This window comes from Coccinella septempunctata, chromosome 4 (genome assembly GCF_907165205.1).
Source record: "Coccinella septempunctata chromosome 4, icCocSept1.1, whole genome shotgun sequence".
NCBI classification, from domain to species: Eukaryota; Metazoa; Arthropoda; class Insecta; order Coleoptera; family Coccinellidae; genus Coccinella; species Coccinella septempunctata.
The window spans coordinates 35,780,748-35,805,600 of NC_058192.1; the positions used below are offsets into that span (position 1 = coordinate 35,780,748).

General features: G+C 36.3%; 1 protein-coding gene and 1 long non-coding RNA gene across 4 annotated transcripts in view; one reads left to right on the top strand and one right to left on the bottom strand.

The window, feature by feature from the left end:
- LOC123311559 (YTH domain-containing family protein 2) overlaps positions 1 to 24,853 on the bottom strand; it is a 201,279-nt gene that overhangs the window by 112,312 nt on the left and 64,114 nt on the right. For 2 of the 3 annotated variants that reach the window (XM_044895598.1, XM_044895597.1), the window contains one exon: positions 6,031 to 6,246. The exons of the other annotated variant lie outside the window; for it this stretch is intronic. In XM_044895598.1, the coding sequence (XP_044751533.1) occupies positions 6,031 to 6,246 (216 nt within the window). The remainder of the gene's footprint in view (positions 1 to 6,030; positions 6,247 to 24,853) is intronic. 3 annotated transcript variants of the gene reach the window in all.
- On the top strand, positions 14,634 to 17,662 carry LOC123311563. The gene is made up of 2 exons (XR_006537500.1): positions 14,634 to 15,102; positions 17,597 to 17,662. It is a non-coding gene; the product is annotated as an uncharacterized LOC123311563 (long non-coding RNA).

Below are 24,853 nucleotides of genomic sequence, written 5' to 3' on the forward strand. Positions count from 1 at the left end.
ATCATACAAGTGATTTGTAACGAAAAATGTCATATAACACATCATCGAAATGTTATCGGTTATTCTTTAATATAACATTTTTTGATTTCACGAAATATACCAAGTTTTTCTTATGGTATCAATCACACTACAGTTATCTCGTAGGCTAATTAAATTTGACCGCATATCTGGAAACAGCAATAAATGTGCTACATGATGAGAATTCGTGTGTACGAAAAAATTTCTTATTGCGGGCTTGGTAAGGGGATGAGATGAATATCACGATTCTGAAGTGAACAAAATTAACCCTATTTTTCCAATGGTTTCATCAATGAAAAATTATTAATTATGGATATGTTTTCTTTTCAACAAAAAATACCCCATTTAGATTGCTTCCGAATGACATATAAGCTTTTATTCTTGCTGCTAGTCTTCTTAGATTATATTTATTTATTACATAATTGTTTCCAGTAAAGGACAAGCCTATAAACTCGAAAGTTATAGATTACATGCATGCATACATAAACTGTGTGGATAAACGAAAATGAAAGCGAAAAATACAAAACTGAAATATCATATACAAAAAAGAAAAAAAAATTAGATATAACACCACAGTTCCTCACAGAGAGAACTTCTACCTGTCATAACTGTTTTTGAAACCGTTTACCGAGGTCGATCGCACTACGCATTCAGGGAGACGGTTCCAGTTGTGAAATATACGGTTAAGGAGAAAGTGTTAACATATGAATATAATGGCTAACAAGATAACAACGAAAAACTCGACACATTCCAAACCTTAATTTGATTTATTTTGAAGCTCCTTATGATTGAATATTGAAATTTTTCACATGGAAATCATAAATTTATCTACAAAATCAAATAACCCAAATGAATAAACTGAATTTCAATGATATAGATTTTATGGAAACATGTAAAGAAAAATTACTACTAGTACTTATGCTCGTAATAATTGCTCGAAATGTCCACCGCCTTGTTCAATACATTTTACACATCGTTTTTGTAGTGAATCTGCAACCCTGCGAAGTTTCTGACGCATTTCAGCATTACACAATGTTATTCTTTCGATCAGGACCTCTCGAGTCTGAACGCTACTTTAATAAACTTTTTCTTTCAAGGTGTTCCAGACATGAAAATCCAAAGGCGTAAGGTCGGAGCCTCTTTGTGGCCATCTTACGTTGACCCTCAACTCATGTTGAAAATGAGAAACCATGGTCGCATGGGGGTTTTCTCTTTTCCATACATGGGTTGAGGGTCAACGTGTGGTTGGCAGTCATGAGAGGTGAACTTTTCGGACGAGTAATATTTCCCGATCCGATTGATCCAAAGCATCTTGACACACATATTGGAGAAAATGTCTGGTTTCAAATGAATGGCTGCCCAGCTCATAATAGCCGGAATGTACGGGACTAAATAAATCGTGGAAGGTACAGTCCTATAAGATGGCCAACAAGAAGCCCCTTACGCTTTTGGATTTTTATGTCTGGAACACCTTGAAAGAAAAAGTTATCACAATATTTTGAATAGAATCTGAGTGGTGTTATTGAATTCTTTTCGTATACAAAATAGATTATCACACGTCCGCAAAACTATAAACGTCCGATGAAGTCGGGATCTTCGCCAAAAAAAATAAATTAATTTTAACTTTACCTTCTCTACCCTCTGCCGTCAATAGTCAAACGTTCCTCTCAGATTCCTTTTAAATCGTTCAGTTGTCACTGAAGGTATTTAATTTTAGTTTATCGCAACAGTTGCGAAATAATTTACTAGTTACTAGAAGTAAAAATTTCAAGACATAGATGAGTTCCAGAAAATGTCAAAATTTGAAAAATCACTATGGTCTTTTCCAGAATTATTGACATCCTAGTAGGTTTTTAAAGTCCAGAGGTTCATAACAGTGTTTCTGGTGTTGGAACCTGAAGATGGGATGCGATTAATCATCCCGAAACCGGTAGTTCTTGTAGAATAAATTGGTGAGAGACAGTTTTTGGGTGTTTTGATTTATTTTGGTATATTATATCATCTGTTCATTTCAGCTCAAGCTAATTCAAATATCTATATTAAACTTATATTAGCTATCACATCACTCTGTAAATTAACTTGTACCTATAGGCGAAAACCAATCGTGTAACTGAAAGTCCTTAGAATTGATAATGATTTTTATGTGTATTTTTATAAATGATTATATTGAAAGTTTGACTGAGGAATACCCTTCCACCTTCTGAACTGAAAATTTCCAATTGTTAGTTCGGGGTACTCGAGTGTTTGAATCTATGATTCAAACAAAAATGAAGTTGCTGAAAAATAGTTGAACCAGAGATAGAGTAGAATCTGATGTGTATGAATTGACTGAAAAAAAAATGATGACATATGTATAAACTTTCATTCTTGCTGCACATCCTCTGCCATAATATCATGGCTAACAAGATAAAAACGAAAAATTCCCAAACAAATTTGATCTATTTTGAAGCTCTTCATGATTGGATATTATAGAAATTCTCATGGAAATCGTGAATTTATCTGCGGAATCAAAGAATCAAAATAACTCAAATGAATAAAATAAATTTTAATGATATAGATTTTAAGAAAATATGCGAAGAAAAAAACTACTACTTAAAATTATTGCTCGAAATGTCCACCGCCTTGTTCAATACATTTTACACATCGTTATCGTACGTACACGTTTTATATTATGAAAATAAAGTTTTTCAAGAATATAAGGACTTCATACTGAAAAAACCTTTTTATCACTGTGGTAGGAGTAAAAAATCTCCATTGCTTTTGTATATTGATCTTCTGAAAAATTTCTGGAAAAGAGCTCCTGTCAAGTCAACCAAATATAACTACAATGATGTTCAGGAAATTCGTAAATTCGTGAACACGACAGAGGGTCAAGTAGGGTGTGGTGAAAATACAATTTTTGTGCATAGGATCCTAAACGTGCCAGTGCTCCTGAAATTAGGTCGACTCACTTAATCGGGCTTGTATAAGTTTCCATACTTGTGCTATTATAGTTCGTATACGAAAAGAATACAATAACACCACTTCAATTCAATTCAAAATATTGTCATTGAATATTTCTCATGACGACTGTTCATCATACCGGGATCGTATAAGTTTTCTTATAGTACATTTGAGGTGTATAAATCGAAAAGACGACAAAATAAATTCTCAAGCTCTTCAACTGCAGCGTTGCCAACTTTTCGGACTAGATGCGTCGGTCAACTATGCGGATTATATACATCAAGTTCATGTCGCTCGAAGCGCCCTCGCACTGGCCAAACCCTGAAGTTTTCTGTATATAATAACGAGTATAACCGACTTTTCAGGCCCACCTGAAAATTCACCCCCAGCATCCCCTAACCCCCCTTATAACGATTCTATGGTCGAACGTTACCAGACCCGGAGCCGGGTCTGACAACGTCACTTTTGGACTGAAAAGTCGGTCGAGTATACCGTTTTGGGTCTGTATATGCGGTCGAACAAATCTATATATATATATATATATATATATATATATATATATATGTGAAGGATAAATTCAGATGCATACCACACGACGATATGAATATCGACAAGTGTTACGAACTGAATTGAACTAGCCAATTATATATATATATATATATATATATATATATATATATATATATAAACAAAATATTTTTTTATCGGGTATATGGTCAATTTTTGAGTAAAATCAGCCAAAATTGCTATGTGTTAATCTTTACTTCTCAATATTTCGTTGAAAGTTGTCAACTTCTTCAGGAGAATCTGTAAAGTATTAAACGTGAACTCGTGAACAAGACAAACTACAACGGAATTACTTACAAGATGTACAAACTTTGTCTATTTCAAACCAAAAATTACATTAGTAATGATAAACTCCTCGGAGATAAATATCAACAACAATCAGTCATCTTCCTTTCGCAGCAAGGTGAGATAATAATACGCTGCACTTACGTTTTTAAGAGAACAACGCAAGACATCATTACCCTCTATGGGTTGACAATTAAACTATTACAAATCATCCAAAATCTTACTATAAAAGACACTCATTTGGTCCGTGTCTGATTTGAAATTAATTGTGTTTGGTTGTTTTTCAATCTGTAACATCTCGAAAAATAACCTATTTCTATAATTCGAATTCGTCTCAAACACTTTTACATTTTTCATCCCAAATTCGAAACCCCGTTTCCGTTTCCTGGCAGTGATTAACAACAGCACATGAGTTCTTCCCGATTCGGCAATCACTTCTGTGTTGGGTGATTCTTTGTTTTAACCATTGTTGCGTTTGGCCCACGTAACAACCATCACAATGCTGACATGCAATCTTATATACTGCATCTGTGCACAATTCCTTCGGCGTCTTTTCTTTAGTCCTCGAGAAAAGGTCCCCCACTTTAGTTAAATTATATTTGGCGCGTTTGATGTCCTCGAATTTACTTAAAACCCCTGTAAGATTGGGAGTCAAATTTTTAACGAATGGAATTTTCTTGAATTTAAAATTGTTTGTTTGTATAGTACTTCTTGTCAACCCTATTTCCCTATTATGTATTAATCTGTTAAGAATATGTTTAGGGTAACCGTTATTAAAAAAAATATCAAACCTACGTAAGTTTTTTTTTTCAGCAATGATTCGTCTGAGATGTAAGATACTCTGTTTTTTAATTCTTTTATCATATTTATTTTTTGATTATAGGGGTGCTGGGAGTGAAAATTTATAAATCTGCCCGATGCAGTCGGCTTCTGGTACCAGTCCAGAAAAATTCTGTTATTTTCATCCCTGATTACTGGAGTATCTAGGAAGGGTAGGCTGTTATCCCTTTCTACTTACATTGTGAATTTTAGGTGTTCGTTAAATGTATCAAACATGAACGTTTTTTCATCTATTGGAAGTGCACATATCAGATCGTCAACAAATTTATAATATTATCTTTGTTTCCTCAAGTTCTCTGGTAGTTTCTTCGGTATCAGGCCTGTAGATGAAATGACAATAGGGATGGTAAAAGGGGAGGTAACCAGATGAAAATCAAATGCCACAAAAAAACAAAAATTTGATTGAGGAATAATTTTGTTGTTACCATTACCAACTCTTGAACGTAGAATAACATTAATTAGTTGTAATTTATCTGTTCTGTTCTATTGCTTTCATCAGTTTAATGAAAATGCTAAACCATTATGTGAAAGTTGAGACATTTTTTCTTTCAATTAGTTTCGATCTCGGAGTACGGGCTTTTCGATAATATATTTATTCACCATAGCTCACTTTTCCATCGATTTGAAATAAAAATTCTTCGAAATAGATGGTACAGACGGAGTATTCCTGTCTCATTCAACGCAGAATTCAATGGTCAACAAATTTTTAAACTTCTCTTCCATCATTAATAGGTTGTTTTGGATGATATTCCCAAAAAATTGTTAAAACGAAAATTTTTCCTCATTCTGCAAAATTGGTCAAATTTGAGGACTTGCATAACGAATATAGGTTGTCTGAAATATATCATATCAACGATTTCCTCGAAGTTTCAAGTACCAAAGGAGATACAATCGAAAAACCGAGAAATTTTTAGCATCCCACATCCAAGAGAACAGAAACGGGCGCATCGGGAATACCCCAGCGTCTAACGAACCAATACTTCCTAACGCTTGCCAACATTTAATAGAGAGGTATATAAAGTAAGCAACGAAATCAATAACAAGTTTTTAATTAACTACCTTATGGCATGAAAATTTGAAGTATGATGTCATAATTTTCATTTTATTTTCCGAAAAGTTGTTATCAGCGATACCAATTTATCACACCATCATTTAGGTGTCTACTGTTCTTCAACGGGACTGTCTTTCCGTTGGCACCCTGAATAATCGTGTGTGGCTTGTTCGATTCGGATCGTAACAATTTCTGATATTTTATTTATCATGATTTATGGTATTATTTTATTATCATTGAATAAACTGAATTCCAGTCTCATTTAGGTATGTATTTCCATTCCAAAAAACATTGAATTTAAATTTATTCAACTCAATATATATCACCTAAATTCTGCATTCCTTGTTCCACACGTTTGAGTGCGGAATCGGCCATAGCAGGTGGGTACATATTTTGCGGGTCCCTATAATACTCGTCATACTTCCTCTGACCCCCTAACTGACTTCCCCAAGTATTGTAGTCTCCATTGCTGTGAAAATAATTGAAAGAAGATGGTTGTCCAAATGCGGGGGTCGAAAATGTTGTGGACGGCCCGAACATACCTGAAATTTGCGATAAATTAGGAATTTGTGATAATAGAATAATGAAGTGAAGGAAAAAGGTTTATATTCTTCATGAATAGTGCTATTCGAAAATACTACGGAACAGTATTGGATTTACGCTCTACAATTTTGAATTATTTATCGATTGGATGTGGCCGCTGTGCTGCATAAAATTAAGCTTATAATGTCCAGATCACATGATTTTCGCAAACGAATATTATTAAACTGCTGTAAATGCTTCGCTATAACCATGTGATATTCTTATAGGTATATATATTCTTTTGATACAGAGCATTACAATCTTTAATAGCAAACAATAATTATAGCATGTGTATGAGATACAGTTTTAGCAGAGGTTAGCGCAAACGGGGTACCATACAAATTAGTGTATGATACAAGAGCTTAGGGTAAAACCTCAGCAAAAAAACTCTTTCTCCCCGTGAGTGTAGTGGATTGTAATTGTTCACGAAATAAGCTTAAATATTCCATATTGAAGGGCATCTCACACTGTAAAAATTGATTCTTTCTTCAACAAAAAGGAAAATCCAGAAAGAACTCTATTCGAGAGATCAGTAACTAATTCTTTGTTGAAAATAGTGCACCTATTCCATTTAGACTGCCAAAGGTCTTTGTCCCTTATATTTGAATTAAGAAAAGAGTTGGGCCATGAAGGTTTCCGCGACTTCAGTCTTGGAATCGTATTTTCTGTCATGTAGGATAGAATTGAAAACGAGTCGGGATAGGATTTGAATTTATTCCAGGAATTTGTAACCATTCAATAGGTGAAGATCTAATAGTTCCAGTTATGGTTCTCATGGAGAGTTTCAGCTGTGTGCATTTTTTGCACATGATCACTATTAACCCAAACGGGGCAACAGAATTCAGCAGCCGAAAAAACCAAAGCTAGGGCTGCATCAGCACCCGATGAAGTACCAGCTAGTTTATGAAGGATATTATTCCTGGTTTTTAATTTCCAAATGGACTTTGAAAGTTAGCGAGGAATCCAGCTTAACTCCTAGATATTTGGGATTGATATTATGTTCCAAAAAATAATTACCGAAAACTACACTCAATTTTCTATATTTTTGATAATTATTCAAATGGAAACACGAAACCGGTTTTATTTGGGTTAGGACGCAAACGCCACTCGAAAAAGTAATTCCTCAAAATTTGTAAATCTGTAGATAGATTATTCTCTATGCATCTAAAGTCAGAATGACGGAATGCGAGGGCAATATCATCAGCGTAAATAAATTTCTCAGAAGAAGTCGTAGGGATATCACACAGATATAAATCGAAAAGAAGAGGTGCTAAAACTGATCCTTCTGGAAGACCGTTATTCAAAGTTTTGAAATTACTACTGTTATCATCTACAAAAAAACGAAACCTTCTATCCGATAGCATGTTTTCCAGTAAGTGAACCATCTTTCCACACTTGAGTATGAGTATAAAGTTTGAAAATCAAACCGTCCTTCCATACTGTGTCATATGCGGCAGATAAATCTAGAAATGCTGCTCCTGTTTTCAATTTATTATTGAAACCTGTTTCAATGAAAGTGGTGAGGCTTAGAACCTGATCACAGCAATTTCTATTTTTCCTGAAACCCCCTTGACAATTTTGGAAAGCGTCTTCTAGAGTCGATTCAATCCTAAAAAAAATTAGCCTCTCTAAAATTTTAAAAAGAACACTCAATAAATTAATAGGTCGATAACTACTGGGATCAGAAGAATTCTTTCCACGTTTTAAGATTCCTACGACTCACTTCTCGGAACTCGGCGGGAAAATTGCCAGTAATTAGAATACATATTATTATAAAAAGATAATAACCAAGACAACGCTTTTTTGCCTGAATGCTTGATGAATTCCGAATAAATTCCGTCGAAACCTGCAACTTTTCGAGATTCAGAAGATTTGATTGCTGCTTTTAATTCATCCATATTGAATGGATTAGAGATAACATCCACGGCTGGAGTTGAGGTCCTAAAATTGTGTAGTTTATGCTTCATGTCTTTCTTTTTAGAATGTGAAATTTCAAACGAATTAAAAACATTCTTATAGGTAAAGGTGATGAACAGCAACTGGGGCTATGCCGAAAAGATTTTCCATATGATCAATCAATCAATCAATATAATAACGTTGATAAAAATGATCACTGAATCGTATCAAATTTTTTGCCATGTTGAAATGCCGGGGGAGGGTATGGGAAATTTGAAATGGCGAGCGCCGAAGGCGCGACGCGGAAACATGCTAGGTGTAAATATCTAGAGGAAGAATCGAGCTTTCCGAAAATGCCTAGATCGTATTTTTACCCCGTCTAAAAGTGTCCGAAAATTGCGTGAGAAAATCGTGAATTCGCTTGAGAGACCGGACGGGTGTCGAACTAAGCTCGAAGGACCCGAAATTAAAATAGGCCTGTTCTTTTTCCCGGAGCCCGAACGAAATTTCCTAAAAAAGCGTAAGAAATTTGAAAATTTTTGACGTCTACGAAAATTTGATAAATTAATTTCCAAGAGCATAGAGGTAATTTCGATCACGTCTGACGTTTCGAAAGGGGTTTTTGCAGTTTTTGGAAACTCAAGTCAATTATTATATGAATAATGCCAAAATAGGGAAGATAAATGCTTGAAAATCATTCTCCATATCTTCCTATAGCATCTCCAGGTACCCATATTTCGGCTCAATAGGTCCAGGTAAGTTTGCAATTTTCGATATTTCGAAACCACCTCGGTCAAGCACCGTTCAGAACCTTCGTTTTGGCTCTTTTAGCGTTGAAATTGCCAAAATAAATTTATATTAGGAATGTTGAGGTCACTATTCAGCCAAAACTAACTTAAAATTTTAAAATTTCCATAATTTTTCAATTCCTATGACGTGTTTTTCTGAGCATACATTAATTGTCTCCAAGATGCCAAATCATATCGACCAATCAGAGTGCAGCGCATCTCCCGCCAAAAATTTCTCTGGTCTGGCCAACTTTTCCCCCGACCGGGTTATTCTTGAACGAACTTCTTCATGTAATTGTACCATTGGATCCTCTTAATTTTGATGATACTCTGTTATCTGTGAATGTAATAAGTTCAAAATTTCGCATTTCAGTTTGTTCTTTCATTAAATTTCGAAAACGGCGATTATTATCGCTTATACAGATTGTGAAAGAAGGTAATTAATTAATCATTGCTTTTTGACTATATTAAAATATTTGAACGAGTTTCTGATATTTGCCTTTCAGCCGGTGGTAATCTCTATATCAGTTTATCAGCTCTAAAAAGCAGTTTTTATTGCTACGTTTGAATGATCAATATGGATCAAGAAAGGTAAAGTTTATTCATATGGTTCATTCCGATCTGAGTTACAGAATAGGGGTGATTTGATTGTTGTCATCAGCTTGCTATTTTTGTAGTAAACAACTTCTTTGTCACATATGTGGCAAAAGGTTATCCAGTGTGTCTACATTCAACCGCCATATGAAACAGGTGCACCTGCATGAGCCACTTACAGGAAAGGACACAAAGAATATTAAATGTCCACTTTGTGAGGATAAACTTAAATTATCATTTGGAAGCCATGACCAGTTAGTGGATCATATAGAAAAAATTCATTTTTTGACTATTATACGATCAACTCCTTATTTTGGAAACAAAGAGGAATTTGAAGCTTGGAGAGCAGTTGACAATAGAAATATAGATTATGCCTTTCAAAGAGGACAAAAGATCAAAGATGATGAGTACTTATACTATAATTGCAATAGGAGTAATACAACAGGTGAGTATTTAAGCTGTCTATCTAAGTAACTCAACTCAATTATTCAATTACTTCTATTCAGGATATGACAGTAAAAGTAACCAAAGATGTTCAAAGGCAGGAGGAAGCATTAAAATATCAGGATTATGTCCATCTAGAATTTGTGCTAAAATAACTAATTCTGGTAACACTTTTAATAATAAAGTTGTTGTACTAGTGTTGATTCATTATATTTAAGGAGTAACAGTGAACTCTATTGAAACACATGCTGGCCATGATGATGAACTCCGAGCCAAACATTTATCGAAGGATCAACAGGAAATGCTTGCTGAAAAATTATGTGCTGGTGTTACAAAAGAGACTATACTTGAGGATGCAAGAATATTAGAGGAAGGGGAGCTCACCAGAATGAATTTATTAACAAGAGGGGATCTTGCATACATTACACGTAAATTCAATATAAACAAACAGCGTGATACAGATGACATGACAGCAACAGCCCTGAAAGTAGGAGAAATGAATAGTCAAGAAGAAAATACTGTTTTATTGTTCAAACAGATAGGTAATATTATTTCACTGATTATTTGTATTTTCCTGATATTTAAACTTTGTTAGGGGAAAATTACCCTGAGCTGAGAAACGAGGATTTTGCTTTAGTCTTTATGAATAAAATTATGGAAAAAAAGCTAAGAAAATACAGCAAAATCATTTGCATTGACGGCACCCATGGAACAAATATCAGGAATTGGGAACTCACCACAGTTTTAGTCAAGGATGGAAATAATATGGGATTCCCAGTAGCATTTTTGATAAGTAATCGTATGGATCAAACGATCCAGAATAGTTATTTTCCTATCAAGTGCGGAAAGTGATACTTGCCCGCACGAAACTGCCGTTGCCCGAACGATGCGAAGCAGAGTTCGGGTAAGCAGTTGAGTGCGGGCAAGACACTTTACGCAAGAGTTAGGAACAATATTTTTTCTACAAGCGCTTGAAATATATAAATATATCCATTTCACGAAACAGATCATATCTCATTTGATTAATTCATATATAATGACAGACGTAATTCTGCATGTCATTACTATGGGTTTCTCATCGTTGACGTTCGATGCATAGAAACATGATAGAATTTAATTTACTCTATAATATTTGCGTGCGGGAAAAACCCCTGCTAATCCATTCCCGCACGCAAATGCGTGCGGGAAAGAAATAGCAGGCGTTTTTCCCGCACGTTTTGGGAAAGTGACTCTTTGCAACTTGGAATGCGTGCGGGAAAAAGGTTGAACGCGCACGCTTGTAGAAAAAATATTTTTCAGGTCATTAAAAGCAAGACTTCAAGAGTCCCTAAGATGCAAATACATTATGACAGATGATGACATAAAATATTTTAATGTTTGGTGCGAAGCAATGGATGATGTTGAAAAGCCAAGACGCTTACTCTGCACTTGGCATGTCATCAAAAACTGGAATATTCAAGGCAGGAATAAATTGAAGAAACCAGATAATAAGAAAGAAATGAAATTAAGAATGAGAAATATCTTGAAAGAGACCAGTACTTCAAAATTTCTAGAATTGAAAGATGAATATTTTAAATATCTTGAAGAAGAAAATGAACTGGATTTCTTGAAATATAGTAAATTACCATATAGTCAGTATGGTCAAAATCATTTCATTATTTTATTTTCAGTCATTATTTCCAGTGCAATGAGAGAATTATGATGTGGGCCCACTGCCACAGAATAAATGTAGGAATAAATACCAATATGGCTATTGAGAGCCTGCATAAAGTACTTAAATATAATAAAATGAAGGGACATCAAAATTTCCGGTACAATTTAATATATATAAACTACTCTTTTCACTTCACAACCTATCAATTCCAGAATCGAGAAGTTATTAGACTTATTAGAAGACCTTGTTAATGAAAAGATGTGGAAAAGAGTCATTGAGCCTGAAAGGCCAAATGTTAATTCCTACCAATCTAGAGTTAATAGAGAGGCTCATATAAAGGCAGAAAAAGAAGTTTTGGAGAAAGTTGTCTGTCTAGATTCTGGTGAGTTTAAGGTTTTCTCAAGTAAGGTGAGGGACCAATTTTATATAGTTGATTTTAACCCTCTAATGCCCAAGTTTTTTTTTCTTTTTTAAAATTATTTCCGTATAGTTTCAAATTAGCTTATGTAATCTACATCTTTTTTTCGCAAATAGTTAACTGATTTACATAACACCTGTATACTCACAAAATAAACCTATACTGAAGGCGGACATGGGCAGAATAATTTTGTGTCCACTTATATGCAACCAACCTCAAGGCGGACTTGGGTATTAGAGGGATAATGAATTGTGTGATGATGATTGTAGAACTATTTATTGTGATAAATGTAGAATCTGCATTCATAAATACAAATGTACTTGTCCAGAATACACAGTAAAAACTGCATTATGTAAACACATACATGCAGTTGATTTGATCGAAAAGAGAAGCGATTCTTTTCCAGGTCCAGGTATTGCTGAAAATTATCCACCTATTGATGAACCATCAACAAGTGGAGTACAGAAGAGGACAGAAATCAAAGAATTCCTAGATGAGACAATACAGAACCAAAATACTGTTCTTACTCTAGATCCAAGCAAAAAACGAGAGGTAAACTAGGAATATTTGGTGATGGGAATAGCTTTGCATAGGATTTTAATTGTAGATTGTAATGAAGGAGATTTTTATGAAATTGGAATCATTAGATGATGAAGATTTTGATAATATTGTGGAAAATATCAACAAGCAATATGACACACTACAAAAGAATAAATATCAGAGAGGGAAAAAAAGGAAAATTGAAAAACAATTTTATTACCCCACTAAAAAGTAGAATCTCTGAACATATTGAAAATGTAAATATGGTTTGATCATTTTTCGAATAATATATGTTTAACATTGCATAGTTTTTCAGGAAAGTGGTGATGGAGTGCTGTTTTACTTTAGGAAAATTTATTATTACTTTTCGCTTATTTCTTTTGAATTTATGTAATGTATAATATTTTATGCCTTGTATTTTTTTATATGTTCTCGGTGGTGGGAGGTGATGGGGCAATATTAAATTTTTCCACTAACGAAGGGTCTTATCAGTAGGTACATTTAGAATATGTTGAGTCTTATTCTTTTCGAACTGACAAGTTGCTACTTCTAGTATGACTATATATGTTGGGAAAAAAACAAAGATAATTGATATTTTACTTTTATTTTGTCCAAATAGAATGTCTGTTATCCTATTTTTGTATTTTTTATATGCTGTTTAGGTGTGGAGGGAGATGCAATAGTATTTCAATTTTAAGCTCAATAAATTTCTTTATCAGTAGTTGCTGTATGCTTTGATAGTTTTAATTATGTAAAAATGCTATAGGCTCCGTAACTTTCTAACAATTATATTATAATTATACTAATAAGTGTCTTTTTTTTGAGAATACATCCTTTGTACTTTTTTTGCAGAAATAAACTTGAATTGATTTTACCCTTTTCTTTATTTTTTTCAAAAGTCACAAAATTATTCTCAATTAATCTTCAAATCATTCATAGCAGTGCTTGTCCTCCTATTTCTTTCTAATAACTTGGTGACTCTCACAAAGCATTTCATGATTTGTCTGTAAATGAACTCTACCTTGAATCATAATAGATTTATAGGGGACACTCATTTTGCTTTTAGTTAATACAACTGAAATTTGATACGCAACCTTCAATATACAGAGGCATTGATAAACGATAAATTCAAACCATCACTCGGCAAATTGAACAGTTGGTCAATTTCTACATCAATTTCAAACTCGTCCAATTTTGGATTCGTTTTCAAATCCATCGCCCCAGTTATATCTATTAGTGTCGGTAAAATCGTACCTGAAAGTATAAATTGATTTCAATGCAAATATGGGAATTCGGGATCAATTAGGAGATTTCAGAAAAGTAGGGAGGTTTACAGCTTTTGAAATCGGGAGGAATGGCAGCCTTCAATCACCTCAACCTAACAAACATTCTTGACTTGACGTCCATTTAGCGAAATTGAAATCGAAACGAATCAACAACAGTCAACTGCACGCAGTTACGCAGATCCATATTGATCATTAAAACGTAGAAATAAAAATTGCTTTCTAGAACTGATAAACTAATATAGAGATTACCACAAGCTGAAAGGCAAACATTAGAACCTCGTTCAAATATTTTTGTAGTCAACAAGCAATGATTAATTAATTACCTTCTTTCACAATCTGTATATAAGCGATAATAATCGCTGTTTTCGTAATTTAATGAAATAACAAACAGAAATGCGAAATTTTGAACTTCTAATACATTCGAAGGTAACTCAGTATCATCAAGAGGGTCTTTGGTAACATTACATGAAGAAGTTCGTTCGAGAATAACGTGGTCCCGGGAAAAGTTGGTCAGAGAAAAGATAAAGTTTTGGCGGGAGATGCGCAGCACTCTGATTGGTCGATATGATTTGGCATCTTGGAGACAATTAATGTTTGCTGTTTTTCTGTCATTTTGGTAACAGTGTTGAGGGAGCCTTAGGCCAGTAGTTTCATTTTACTGTTGACAGACCGTGAAAAAATTAATGCAAATTTTTAAGGTTTATTCAATTATTATTGAAATTAAAGGATATATTTACTACATTTCTCCCCGTACGATAGCACTTCGAAGCTCACATCACAGTTGAATTTTTTCCCATAATCGGAAAGTTAGGTTATTATTGAATTTCCAGATATGAAAGACAGTTCTTGGACGTGAATCTGTTTCAAAATCGGATGTAATAACGGATAGTTTATTTCTTCACTAATAATACTTATTTTTCAGGCACATATGAATTAATCATATCAAGAAATGTATGAAATTCATAAATGTCAAATATCATCTCTCGGAAAGTCTTATTTTAAATAAAAAAAGCTTCTTCTGGGGTAAGCTTCTGAGCAATTGGTTCAGAAGAGTTTCTATTTGAAGTATATGATCCATTTGTCAAGTTTACATAATGGATGTCAGATTAAATTACATGCAAACTCACAGAATGAGAAACATCCTTAATCTTGGTGTATGAACATAAGAATTTCTAGATAACAAACGGTTCTTGGGGGTGTTCCCGCACAGAAAATCGACCAGGAGATTCTATATTTTATAATTGAAATTTATTTTTAGGCACATATAAATTTATCAGATCAAGAAATGCATAATATCATCTCTCGGACAGTGTTATTTGGTAAAAAAAAAAGGTTCTTCAGAGTAAGTTCATGAAGCAATTCGTCCAGGAGAGTTTCTATGTGAAGTAGATGATCTATTTCGCTTCTTTTCAACTGAATACAACAGATTTCCGACAACTTGCAAGCAATTGGGTAGTGTACGGAGATGATTTTCTTTGTCTAGATCTATGGAAAAATACGTTTTGAGATAAGTTATTCAGTTGGAATTATATAATGATTATTGAAACAAAATCTATGAGTGAGTTTTTGCGTTAAAATTCTATATTTATAGACATTTGTCGAGTTTTCCCATTTAAGGTAAGATTTTTCTCTTATCGTAGAGAGAGGGACTCTGTAGGTTTTTGTTCGAAATAAACTGAATTAAATGTTATAATACTTGAAACCTTCATAATTAGGCTTCTTTTCAATTCCATATAACAGATTTTGGCCAATTTTCAAGCTTTTTGATTAGTGTACAAGGATTATTCTATTCACTCATTCAAGTGGAATAATAAAATGCTTATTGGAACACGAGAGCAGGGTGTGTTCGCGTTAAAATTTTATTTTTATATACTTTTGCCAAGTTTTTCTCACTTGAGGTTAGATATTTTTTTTCTTATCGTAGAGGAAGGTAATTTGTATATTTTTGTTCAAAATAAACTGAATTAAATGTTATAATGCTTGAAATTTAATGAATGGCGAGGCCGAAGTCCTGAGCTACTGACGAAAGGCGAATTGCGAGGGCCGTAGGCCCGAGCTTCGGACTCAAGGCGAATCGCGAGGGCCGTAGGCCCGAGCTATTGACGAAAGGCGAATTTGCCCATAAAGACGAATCTACCTACAAGGTGGATCTCCTGGCTATACTAATATACCAATTTAGGTAGATCTGCTGGCCATACTTAATATTATAACGTTGATAAAAAATGATCACTGAATCGTATCACATTTTTTGCCATGTTGAAGTGTCGGGGGAGGGTATGGGAAATTTGAAATGGCGAGCGCCGAAGGCGCGTGGCCGGGTAGAGCGGTACATGGATAGCTAGAGCAAGAATCGAGCTTTCCGAAAATGCCTAGATCGTATTTTTACCCCGTCTAAAAGTGTCCGAAAATCGCGTGAGAAAATCGCGAAATTCACGATTTTCGCGAAAAGGTGCCAAACTGATTTGATTCGCTTGAGAGATCCGCGGTAGCTCGAGAGCCAGGATGAGTGTTGAACTAAGCTCGAAGGACCCGAAATTAAATTAGGCCTGTTTTTTTTTCCCGGAGCCCGAACGAAATTTCCTAAAAAAGCGTAAGAAATTTGAAAATTTTTGACGTCTACGAAAATTTGATAAATTAATTTCCAAGAGCATAGATGTAATTTCGATCACGCCTGACGTTTCGAAAGGGGTTTTTGCAGATTTTGGAAACTCAAGTCGATTATTATATGAATAATGCCAAAATAGGGAAGATAAATGCTTGAGAATCATTCTCCATATCCTGTAGCATCTCCAGGTACCCATATTTCGGCTCCATATGTACAGGTAAGTTTGCAATTTTCGATATTACGAAACCACCTCGGTTAAGCACCGTTCAGAACCTTCGTTTTGGCCCTGAATATTTTCAGTTTTTTCGAGATTTTTAGCGTTGAAATTGCAAAAATAAATTTATATTAGGAAAGTCGAGGTCACTATTCAGCCAAAACTTACTTAAAATTTTAAAATTTCCATAATTTTTCAATTCCTATAACGTGTTTTCCTGTCATTTGGGTAACAGTGTTGAGGGAGCCTTAGGCCAGTTTCATTTGACTGTTGACAGACCGTGAAAAAATTGATGCAAATTTTTAAGGTTTAATTATTATTGAAATTAAAGGATATATTTAATATATTTACTACATTTCTCCCCGTACGATAGCACTTCGAAGCTCACATCACAGTTGAATTTTTTCCCATAATCGGAAAGTTAGGTTATTAATGAATCTCCAGATATGAAAGACAGTTCTTGGACGTGAATCTGTATCAAAATCGGATGTAATAACTGATAGTTTATTTTGTCACTAATAATACTTATTTTTCAGGCACATATAAATTCATCATATCAAGAAATGTATGAAATTCTTAAATGTCAAATATCATCTCTCGGAAAGTATCATTTTAAATAAAAAAAGCTTCTTCAGGGGTAAGCTTCCAAGCAATTGGTTCAGAAGAGTTTCTATTTGAAGTATATGATCCATTTGTCAAGTTCACTAATGTATTTCAGATTAAATTACATGCAAACAAACAGAATGAGAAACATCCTTAATCTTGGTGTATGAACATAAGAATTTCTAGATAACAAACGGTTTTTGAGGGTGACTCTGCACAGGAAATCGACCAGAAGATTCTATATTTTATAATTGAAATTTATTTTCAGGCATATATAAATTTATCAGATCAAGAAATGTATAATATCATCTCTTGGACAGTGTTATTTGGTAAACAAAAATTCTTCAGAGTAAGTTTCTGAAGCAATTCGTTCAGGAGAGTTTCTATGTGAAGCAAATGATCTATTTCGACTCTTTTGAACTGAACACAACAGATTTCTGACAACAAGTTATTCACTTGGAATGATATAATGATTATTGAAACACAATCTATGAGTGAGTTTTTGCGTTGAAATTCTATATTTATAGACATTTGTCAAGTTCTTCCATTTAGGGTAAGATTTTTGCTATTATCGTAGAGAGAGGGACTCGGTAGGTTTTTGTTCAAAATAAACAGAATTAAATGTTATAATGCTTGAAATTTTTATAATTAGGCTCCTTTCCAATTCCATTTAACAGATTTTGGCCAATTTTAAAGCTTTTTGATTATTCTTAGAGGATTATTGTATTTAATCATTCCAGATGGAAGGAAAAATGTTTTCAAATACTTTATTCGAGTGGAATGATATAATGATTATTGGAATACAATAGCAGGGCGTGTTTTTGCGTTGAAATTCTACTTTTATCGACTTTTAGCCAATTATTCTCATTTCAGGTTAGTTTTTGGTTTCATCAATCAATCAATCAAACTTTGTAAGTTTCTATTCAGTATGAACTGAATGCATGGAATCTCCGTTATAAGGCTTCTGTCCAACTGAATATAACTGATTTTGCCAATTTTCAAGCAGTGTATGAGAATATTTGTAATCTTTCGGGAAAATTGCGACACTGCCTGTATACATCGAACGCTGTGAGTTATGTGTGATACTTAGTATCGTATAGTGCGGACAAAAGGCAAATCTCGAGGGCCGTAGGCCCGGGCTACGGACGAAAGGCGAATCGCGAGGGCCGTAGGCCCGAGCTACGGGCGGAAGGCGAATCGCGAGGGCCGTAGGCCCGAGCTACGGGCGGAAGGCGAATCCCGAGGGCTGTATGCCCGAGCTACGGACAAAAGGCGAATCTGTCCATAAAGGCGAATCTACCTACAAGGTAGATCTCCCGGCCATACTGATCTACCAAAAAAGGTAGATCTATGGGCTTGCTAGTCCATATGATAACGTTGATAAAACTGATCACTGAATCGTATCAAATTTTTCGAAATGTTGACCTTCGGGAGGAGTGTATGGGAAAATTGAAATGGCGAGCGCCGAAGGCGCGACGCGGGGACATGCTGGTTGTAAATAAGTATCTAGAGGAAGAATCGAGCTTCCCGAAAATGCCAAGATCGTATTTTTACCCCGTCTAAAATTGACCGAAAATTGCGTGAGAAAATAGCGAAATACACGATTTTCGCAAAAAGGTACCAAACTAAATTTATTAACTTGAGAGATCCGCTGTAGCTCGAGAGCCGGGATTGATGTCGAACTAAGCTCGAAGGACCCGAAATCAAAATAGGCCTGTTCTTTTTTCCGGAGCACAAACGGTGTTGGGGTGGTATCTCAATTATACCTCAAGTTCTAAGAGTTCTGGGTTGGTGAAAACTTAGGGACTCGAGGATTGAGATTGATAATGCGGATCACTTGATAATGAACGTTTATTTCCTAATCTAACAAACTATATATAGTCAAATTGTACAATGACGTCAAGACCACATAATCGAAATCGAATTACATTCTGCATATTCAGTACATTTTTCTTTACTTGCAAAATTGGATTAAGGAATGTTAGATATTAAAGCAAACTATTGCAATCCTTTGTCTCACCTGGCCTACTTACACAGGAAATAACAATTATGAAAGAGCGGATGATCTAAATAATTTCGAATGGAAATATTTGGTTGAATTGAGTTTATGAATTTTTGATATATTTAATTTTGGATATTTATTGTACGTTTCGTACATATTCCCGGCGGCCATGGTGATGTGGTTGGGGTCTTGATGTCTTTGTTGGTGGTTGTCATCCCTGGAGCTGGCTGCCTGGTCTGGAGTCATTGTATATTGGCTGCAGCTCGATCTCCTCAGGATGAACTGGTCTATTGTTCGCGTGTGCATCAGTCGGTGCTTGTTGTTGTTTCCTATGTTTTAAAAAGTAAACAATAAGTAAAACAATGACAATGATTATTACGATGTTCTTGCTGGAGTTCATCGTTGAATGAAAGTGATATTGTTTCCAACGGTAGTAGTACCAGTGACCTTGACCTAGCAGGTTATGGATTTCTCGAACTCTGTTCGCGACGAACATTTTCCACTTTCCAGCGTCAGCGTTTATCCATGATATTACTACTTGAGAGTCGGACCAGGTGAATATTTTCGAATTGTTGTGATTCAGGGCCGTAACGCAGCGTTTGATGAGTTTGGCTAGAAGAAGGGCTGCGCAGAGTTCTAACTGCGGGATTGTCTTTGTATTTTTTAGTGGTGATACTTTTGATTTGGAGGCCAGGAGTCCTACGTGGGTGTTCCCATTTGTGTCTGTTGTTTTTATGTATACTGCAGCGCCATATGCTTTCAGGGATGCATCTGAGAATCCATGTATTTCCAAGGGTTGTCCACGCCGTAGGTGAATCCAGTGTTGAACTTGAATTTCTTCTAATTTTGGAAGCTCGTTTCTGAAGTTTTTCCAGGTGTTCCTGATGTGCTCTGGTGGTGGTTCATCCCAAGATGTGTTGGTTTTCCATATTTCTTGCATTAACAGTTTCGCCTGTATAATGACTGGAGAAAATAATCCAAGAGGATCGAAGATTGTGGCGATTTCTGATAAGATTTTTCTTTTTGTTAACCGATGTTCGGAGTTTCGTTTTATTAGATACTGAATATTATCTTCTCTGGGAGTCCATGTTATACCGAGCGTCTTGGTTGGTCCATTTTTGTCATCCAGCGTGACGGTGGATTTGTTTTCGGTCAGTACGTTATATTTCCACTTTCTTATATTGAATCCTCCCTTTTTGAGTAGGTCAGTTACTTCCTTTTGTATGTGTAGTGCTTCTTCAATAGTGTCTGCGCCACTCAGAAGATCGTCCACGTAGAAATCCCGTAGCACTATTTCAGCCGCAAGGGGGTGGTTTTTCTTTTCATCTGTAGCTAGTTGTCTCATTGTTCTTATGGCCAGGTAAGCTGCTGATGCTGTACCGTAGGTTACAGTGGTTAATTCGTAGGTTTGAATTGGCTCATCTTTGGTGTTTCTCCAGAGTATAGAGTGTAATGGCTGGTTTTCTCTGTCCAATTTCACCTGCCTATACATTTTCTCGATGTCAGCTGTTATGGCTATTTTGTGCTTTCGCCATCTTATCAGAATATCTATGAGATCCTGCTGCAGTTTAGGTCCTGTGTGAAGAATGTCGTTTAGGCTGAGTCCGGTACTTGTCTTTGCGCTTGCATCGAATACGACTCTTAGCTTTGTCGTATCACGTTCTTCTTTCAATACGGGTTGATATGGAATATAATACCTCTTCGCTGAATTATTTGAGCTAGCAATTTTCATATGACCTAGCGCAATGTATTCCTGCATGAATTCTTTATACATAGTTCTAAGCTTTTCGTCTTTATCCAGCTTGTTTTCCAATTGAAATAGTCGTGCCAGTGCCCTCTGCTTCGATTCTCCTAGCTGAGTTGTACTTTTCTTGAATGGAAGTTTCACAGTATAACCGTGCTCGTCCCGTCGAAAGGTGTTGGAGTAAAATTCTTCGACGAAAGTATCGTCGTTTGTTGTTTCCTCGGAATTTTCTGCTTCTTCAATGTTCCAGAATTTTTTGAGTTGTGAATTCTCATTCAAATTCGTGATCAAGCTTGCTACACGAAGTTGTGGACTCGATGATGCGGTTCCGCTAATAATCCATCCGAAGTGAGTGTTTCTTATTATGAGGTTAGTAATGTAGCTCCTTGTGGGTGGAGTAATTGGATGTCTTTGGCTATATTTCAGGGTTGCGCTATTTATTCTCCCATCTACTCTGAGTAAGCCTTCGTGATCTATATATGGGTTAAGGCTTTCCAGGTTGCTGGACTTCTTCATCTTTCCTGTTTTGATGATCAACTCAATGTCATTTTGAAAATATGGCTGCTGTGTAAGCTTGAGAACAGCTTTTTCACTCTCCTGCAGTTCTTCTGCTTCCAGAGATGCGCTGGATCTGTGATTTTCTGGTTTCAATAGTCCCCTGCAGTACTCCATAATATTTATCAGTTTTTGATGAATTTCGTCAAACTCTCGTTCAAAGTTGTCCCATTCTTCATCCAATAGTGCCATCTTCCTGCCGCAGTTTTCTTCGTTTTTTTTCCCGAGTTGCTCGGCGATGAGGTTTTCAATCTTTTTTTTATCTTTGTGTTGCTGGCTGATGGATTCAGTGGCTGGATATTATGTGGGTGGTTAATTTCTTGTGGATCGTGGATACAGTGGGTGTTTTCCAAAGTCCCTGGTGGTTGAGTCCGTTGACTGCTTCTTGTTGTGTGCCCAGTGGATGTATTTCCCTGGTGGTTGAGTCAAAGGGTTGTAAGTCCGATGACTGCTTCTTGATGTGTGCCCAGTGGATGTATTTCCCTGGTGGTTGAGTCAAAGGGTTGTAAGTCCGATGACTGCTTCTTGATGTGTGCCCAGTGGATGTATTTCCCTGGTGGTTGAGTCAAAGGGTTGTAAGTCCGATGACTGCTTCTTGATGTGTGCCCAGTGGATGTATTTCCCTGGTGGTTGAGTCTGTTGACTGCTTCTTGTTGTGTGCCCAGTGGATGTATTTCCCTGGTGGTCGAGTCAAAGGGTTGTAAGTCCGATGACTGCTTCTTGATGTGTGCCCAGTGGATGTATTTCCCTGGTGGTCGAGTCAAAGGGTTGTAAGTCCGATGACTGCTTCTTGATGTGTGCCCAGTGGATGTATTTCCCTGGTGGTTGAGTCAAAGGGTTGTAAGTCCGATGACTGCTTCTTGATGTGTGCCCAGTGGATGTATTTCCCTGGTGGTTGAGTCTGTTGACTGCTTCTTGTTGTGTGCCCAGTGGATGTATTTCCCTGGTGGTTGAGTCAAAGGGTTGTAAGTCCGATGACTGCTTCTTGATGTGTGCCCAGTGGATGTATTTCCCTGGTGGTTGAGTCAAAGGGTTGTAAGTCCGATGACTGCTTCTTGATGTGTGCCCAGTGGATGTATTTCCCTGGTGGTTGAGTCAAAGGGTTGTAAGTCCGATGACTGCTTCTTGATGTGGATTCAGTGGATGTATTCCAAAGTCCCTGTTGGTTGATTGTTGACTGCTTTTTGTTGTGTGCCCAGTGGATGTATTTCCCTGGTGGTTGAGTCAAAGGGTTGTTAGTCCGATGACTGCTTCTTGATGTGTGCCCAGTGGATGTATTTCCCTGGTGGTTGAGTCAAAGGGTTGTAAGTCCGATGACTGCTTCTTGATGTGTGCCCAGTGGATGTATTTCCCTGGTGGTCGAGTCAAAGGGTTGTAAGTCCGATGACTGCTTCTTGATGTGTGCCCAGTGGATGTATTTCCCTGGTGGTTGAGTCAAAGGGTTGTAAGTCCGATGACTGCTTCTTGATGTGTGCCCAGTGGATGTATTTCCCTGGTGGTTGAGTCAAAGGGTTGTAAGTCCGATGACTGCTTCTTGATGTGTGCCCAGTGGATGTATTTCCCTGGTGGTTGAGTCAAAGGGTTGTAAGTCCGATGACTGCTTCTTGATGTGTGCCCAGTGGATGTATTTCCCTGGTGGTTGAGTCAAAGGGTTGTAAGTCCGATGACTGCTTCTTGATGTGTGCCCAGTGGATGTATTTCCCTGGTGGTTGAGTCAAAGGGTTGTAAGTCCGATGACTGCTTCTTGATGTGTGCCCAGTGGATGTATTTCCCTGGTGGTTGAGTCAAAGGGTTGTAAGTCCGATGACTGCTTCTTGATATGGGTCCAGTGGATGTATTCCAAAGTCCCTGTTGGTTGATTGTTGACTGCTTTTTGTTGTGTGCCCAGTGGATGTATTTCCAAAGTCCCTGGTGGTTGATTGTAGGCTCGAAGGACCAATGTTGGGGTGGTATCTCAATTATACCTCAAGTTCTAAGTGTTCTGGGTTGGTGAAAACTTAGGGACTCGAGGATTGAGATTGATAATGCGGATCACTTGATAATGAACGTTTATTTCCTAATCTAACAAACTATATATAGTCAAATTGTACAATGACGTCAAGACCACATAATCGAAATCGAATTACATTCTGCATATTCAGTACATTTTTCTTTACTTGCAAAATTGGATTAAGGAATGTTAGATATTAAAGCAAACTATTGCAATCCTTTGTCTCACCTGGCCTACTTACACAGGAAATAACAATTATGAAAGAGCGGATGATCTAAATAATTTCGAATGGAAATATTTGGTTGAATTGAGTTTATGAATTTTTGATATATTTAATTTTGGATATTTATTGTACGTTTCGTACAAACGGAATTACCTAAAAAAGCGTAGGAAAATTTAAAATTTTTGACGTCTATCAAAAATCGAGTGACATTCCACAAAATTAAATCATTTTCTTTTGATTATCAAAGATAATTAAGTGTGAGTAAATTTTGAAACTGGATGTCATAGGGTAATGTCAGACGCGGCGGTTTTGTCCGAGACGTTTCTCGAGAGTAGAACCGTATCGGAGAGTCGTCAATGGGTTTCAAATGGACCATGTCAGACGTAGCGGTATGAATCGCCAGGCGATTTTAAAACCGACTCGAAGGGTCGTCGGGACCACAACCCGCCTCGGTTTTTATGAGCCTTTCGTACAGTCATCAGTGGTATTAAGCCGCGTACATATCTGAGCAAAACAGCCGAATGAGCACATCGCGCCGAATGAGCATTCATATGTGGACGGACAAAACACACCGCACCGAACGCGCTCATGTTGCGCGGAGCCGATTCGCAATTTGTCGGTCCATCAAAAAAAATTCGTGCTCAGTGTGGACGGGTTTAGTTGACATCTTTTCCTCGAACCGAACGCACACATTTGAATATGGATTTCTCGCAAGAAACGTATTTGAATTCAATAAAATAGTATGAAAACCACCCAATTTTGTCGCCCTCACTTTGAATGTCGTGCAATAAAAAAGCTGCTGTTGGGGCTACGGTCTCGACTTGTTTGTAGATATAATTGTGAAGACCATCTAGTACGCTGTCGTCTCTTCTTCTTTAGCAACTCGTACAGAATTATGAAAGAGGCACTAGCACAACCCAAGTTTTCCATCCTTAGAACATAGAATGATTCCTTTTTTCTAAGTTTCCATCGTTTACGTTCGTAAGCACTGAGCTGACACATCCGTTGGAG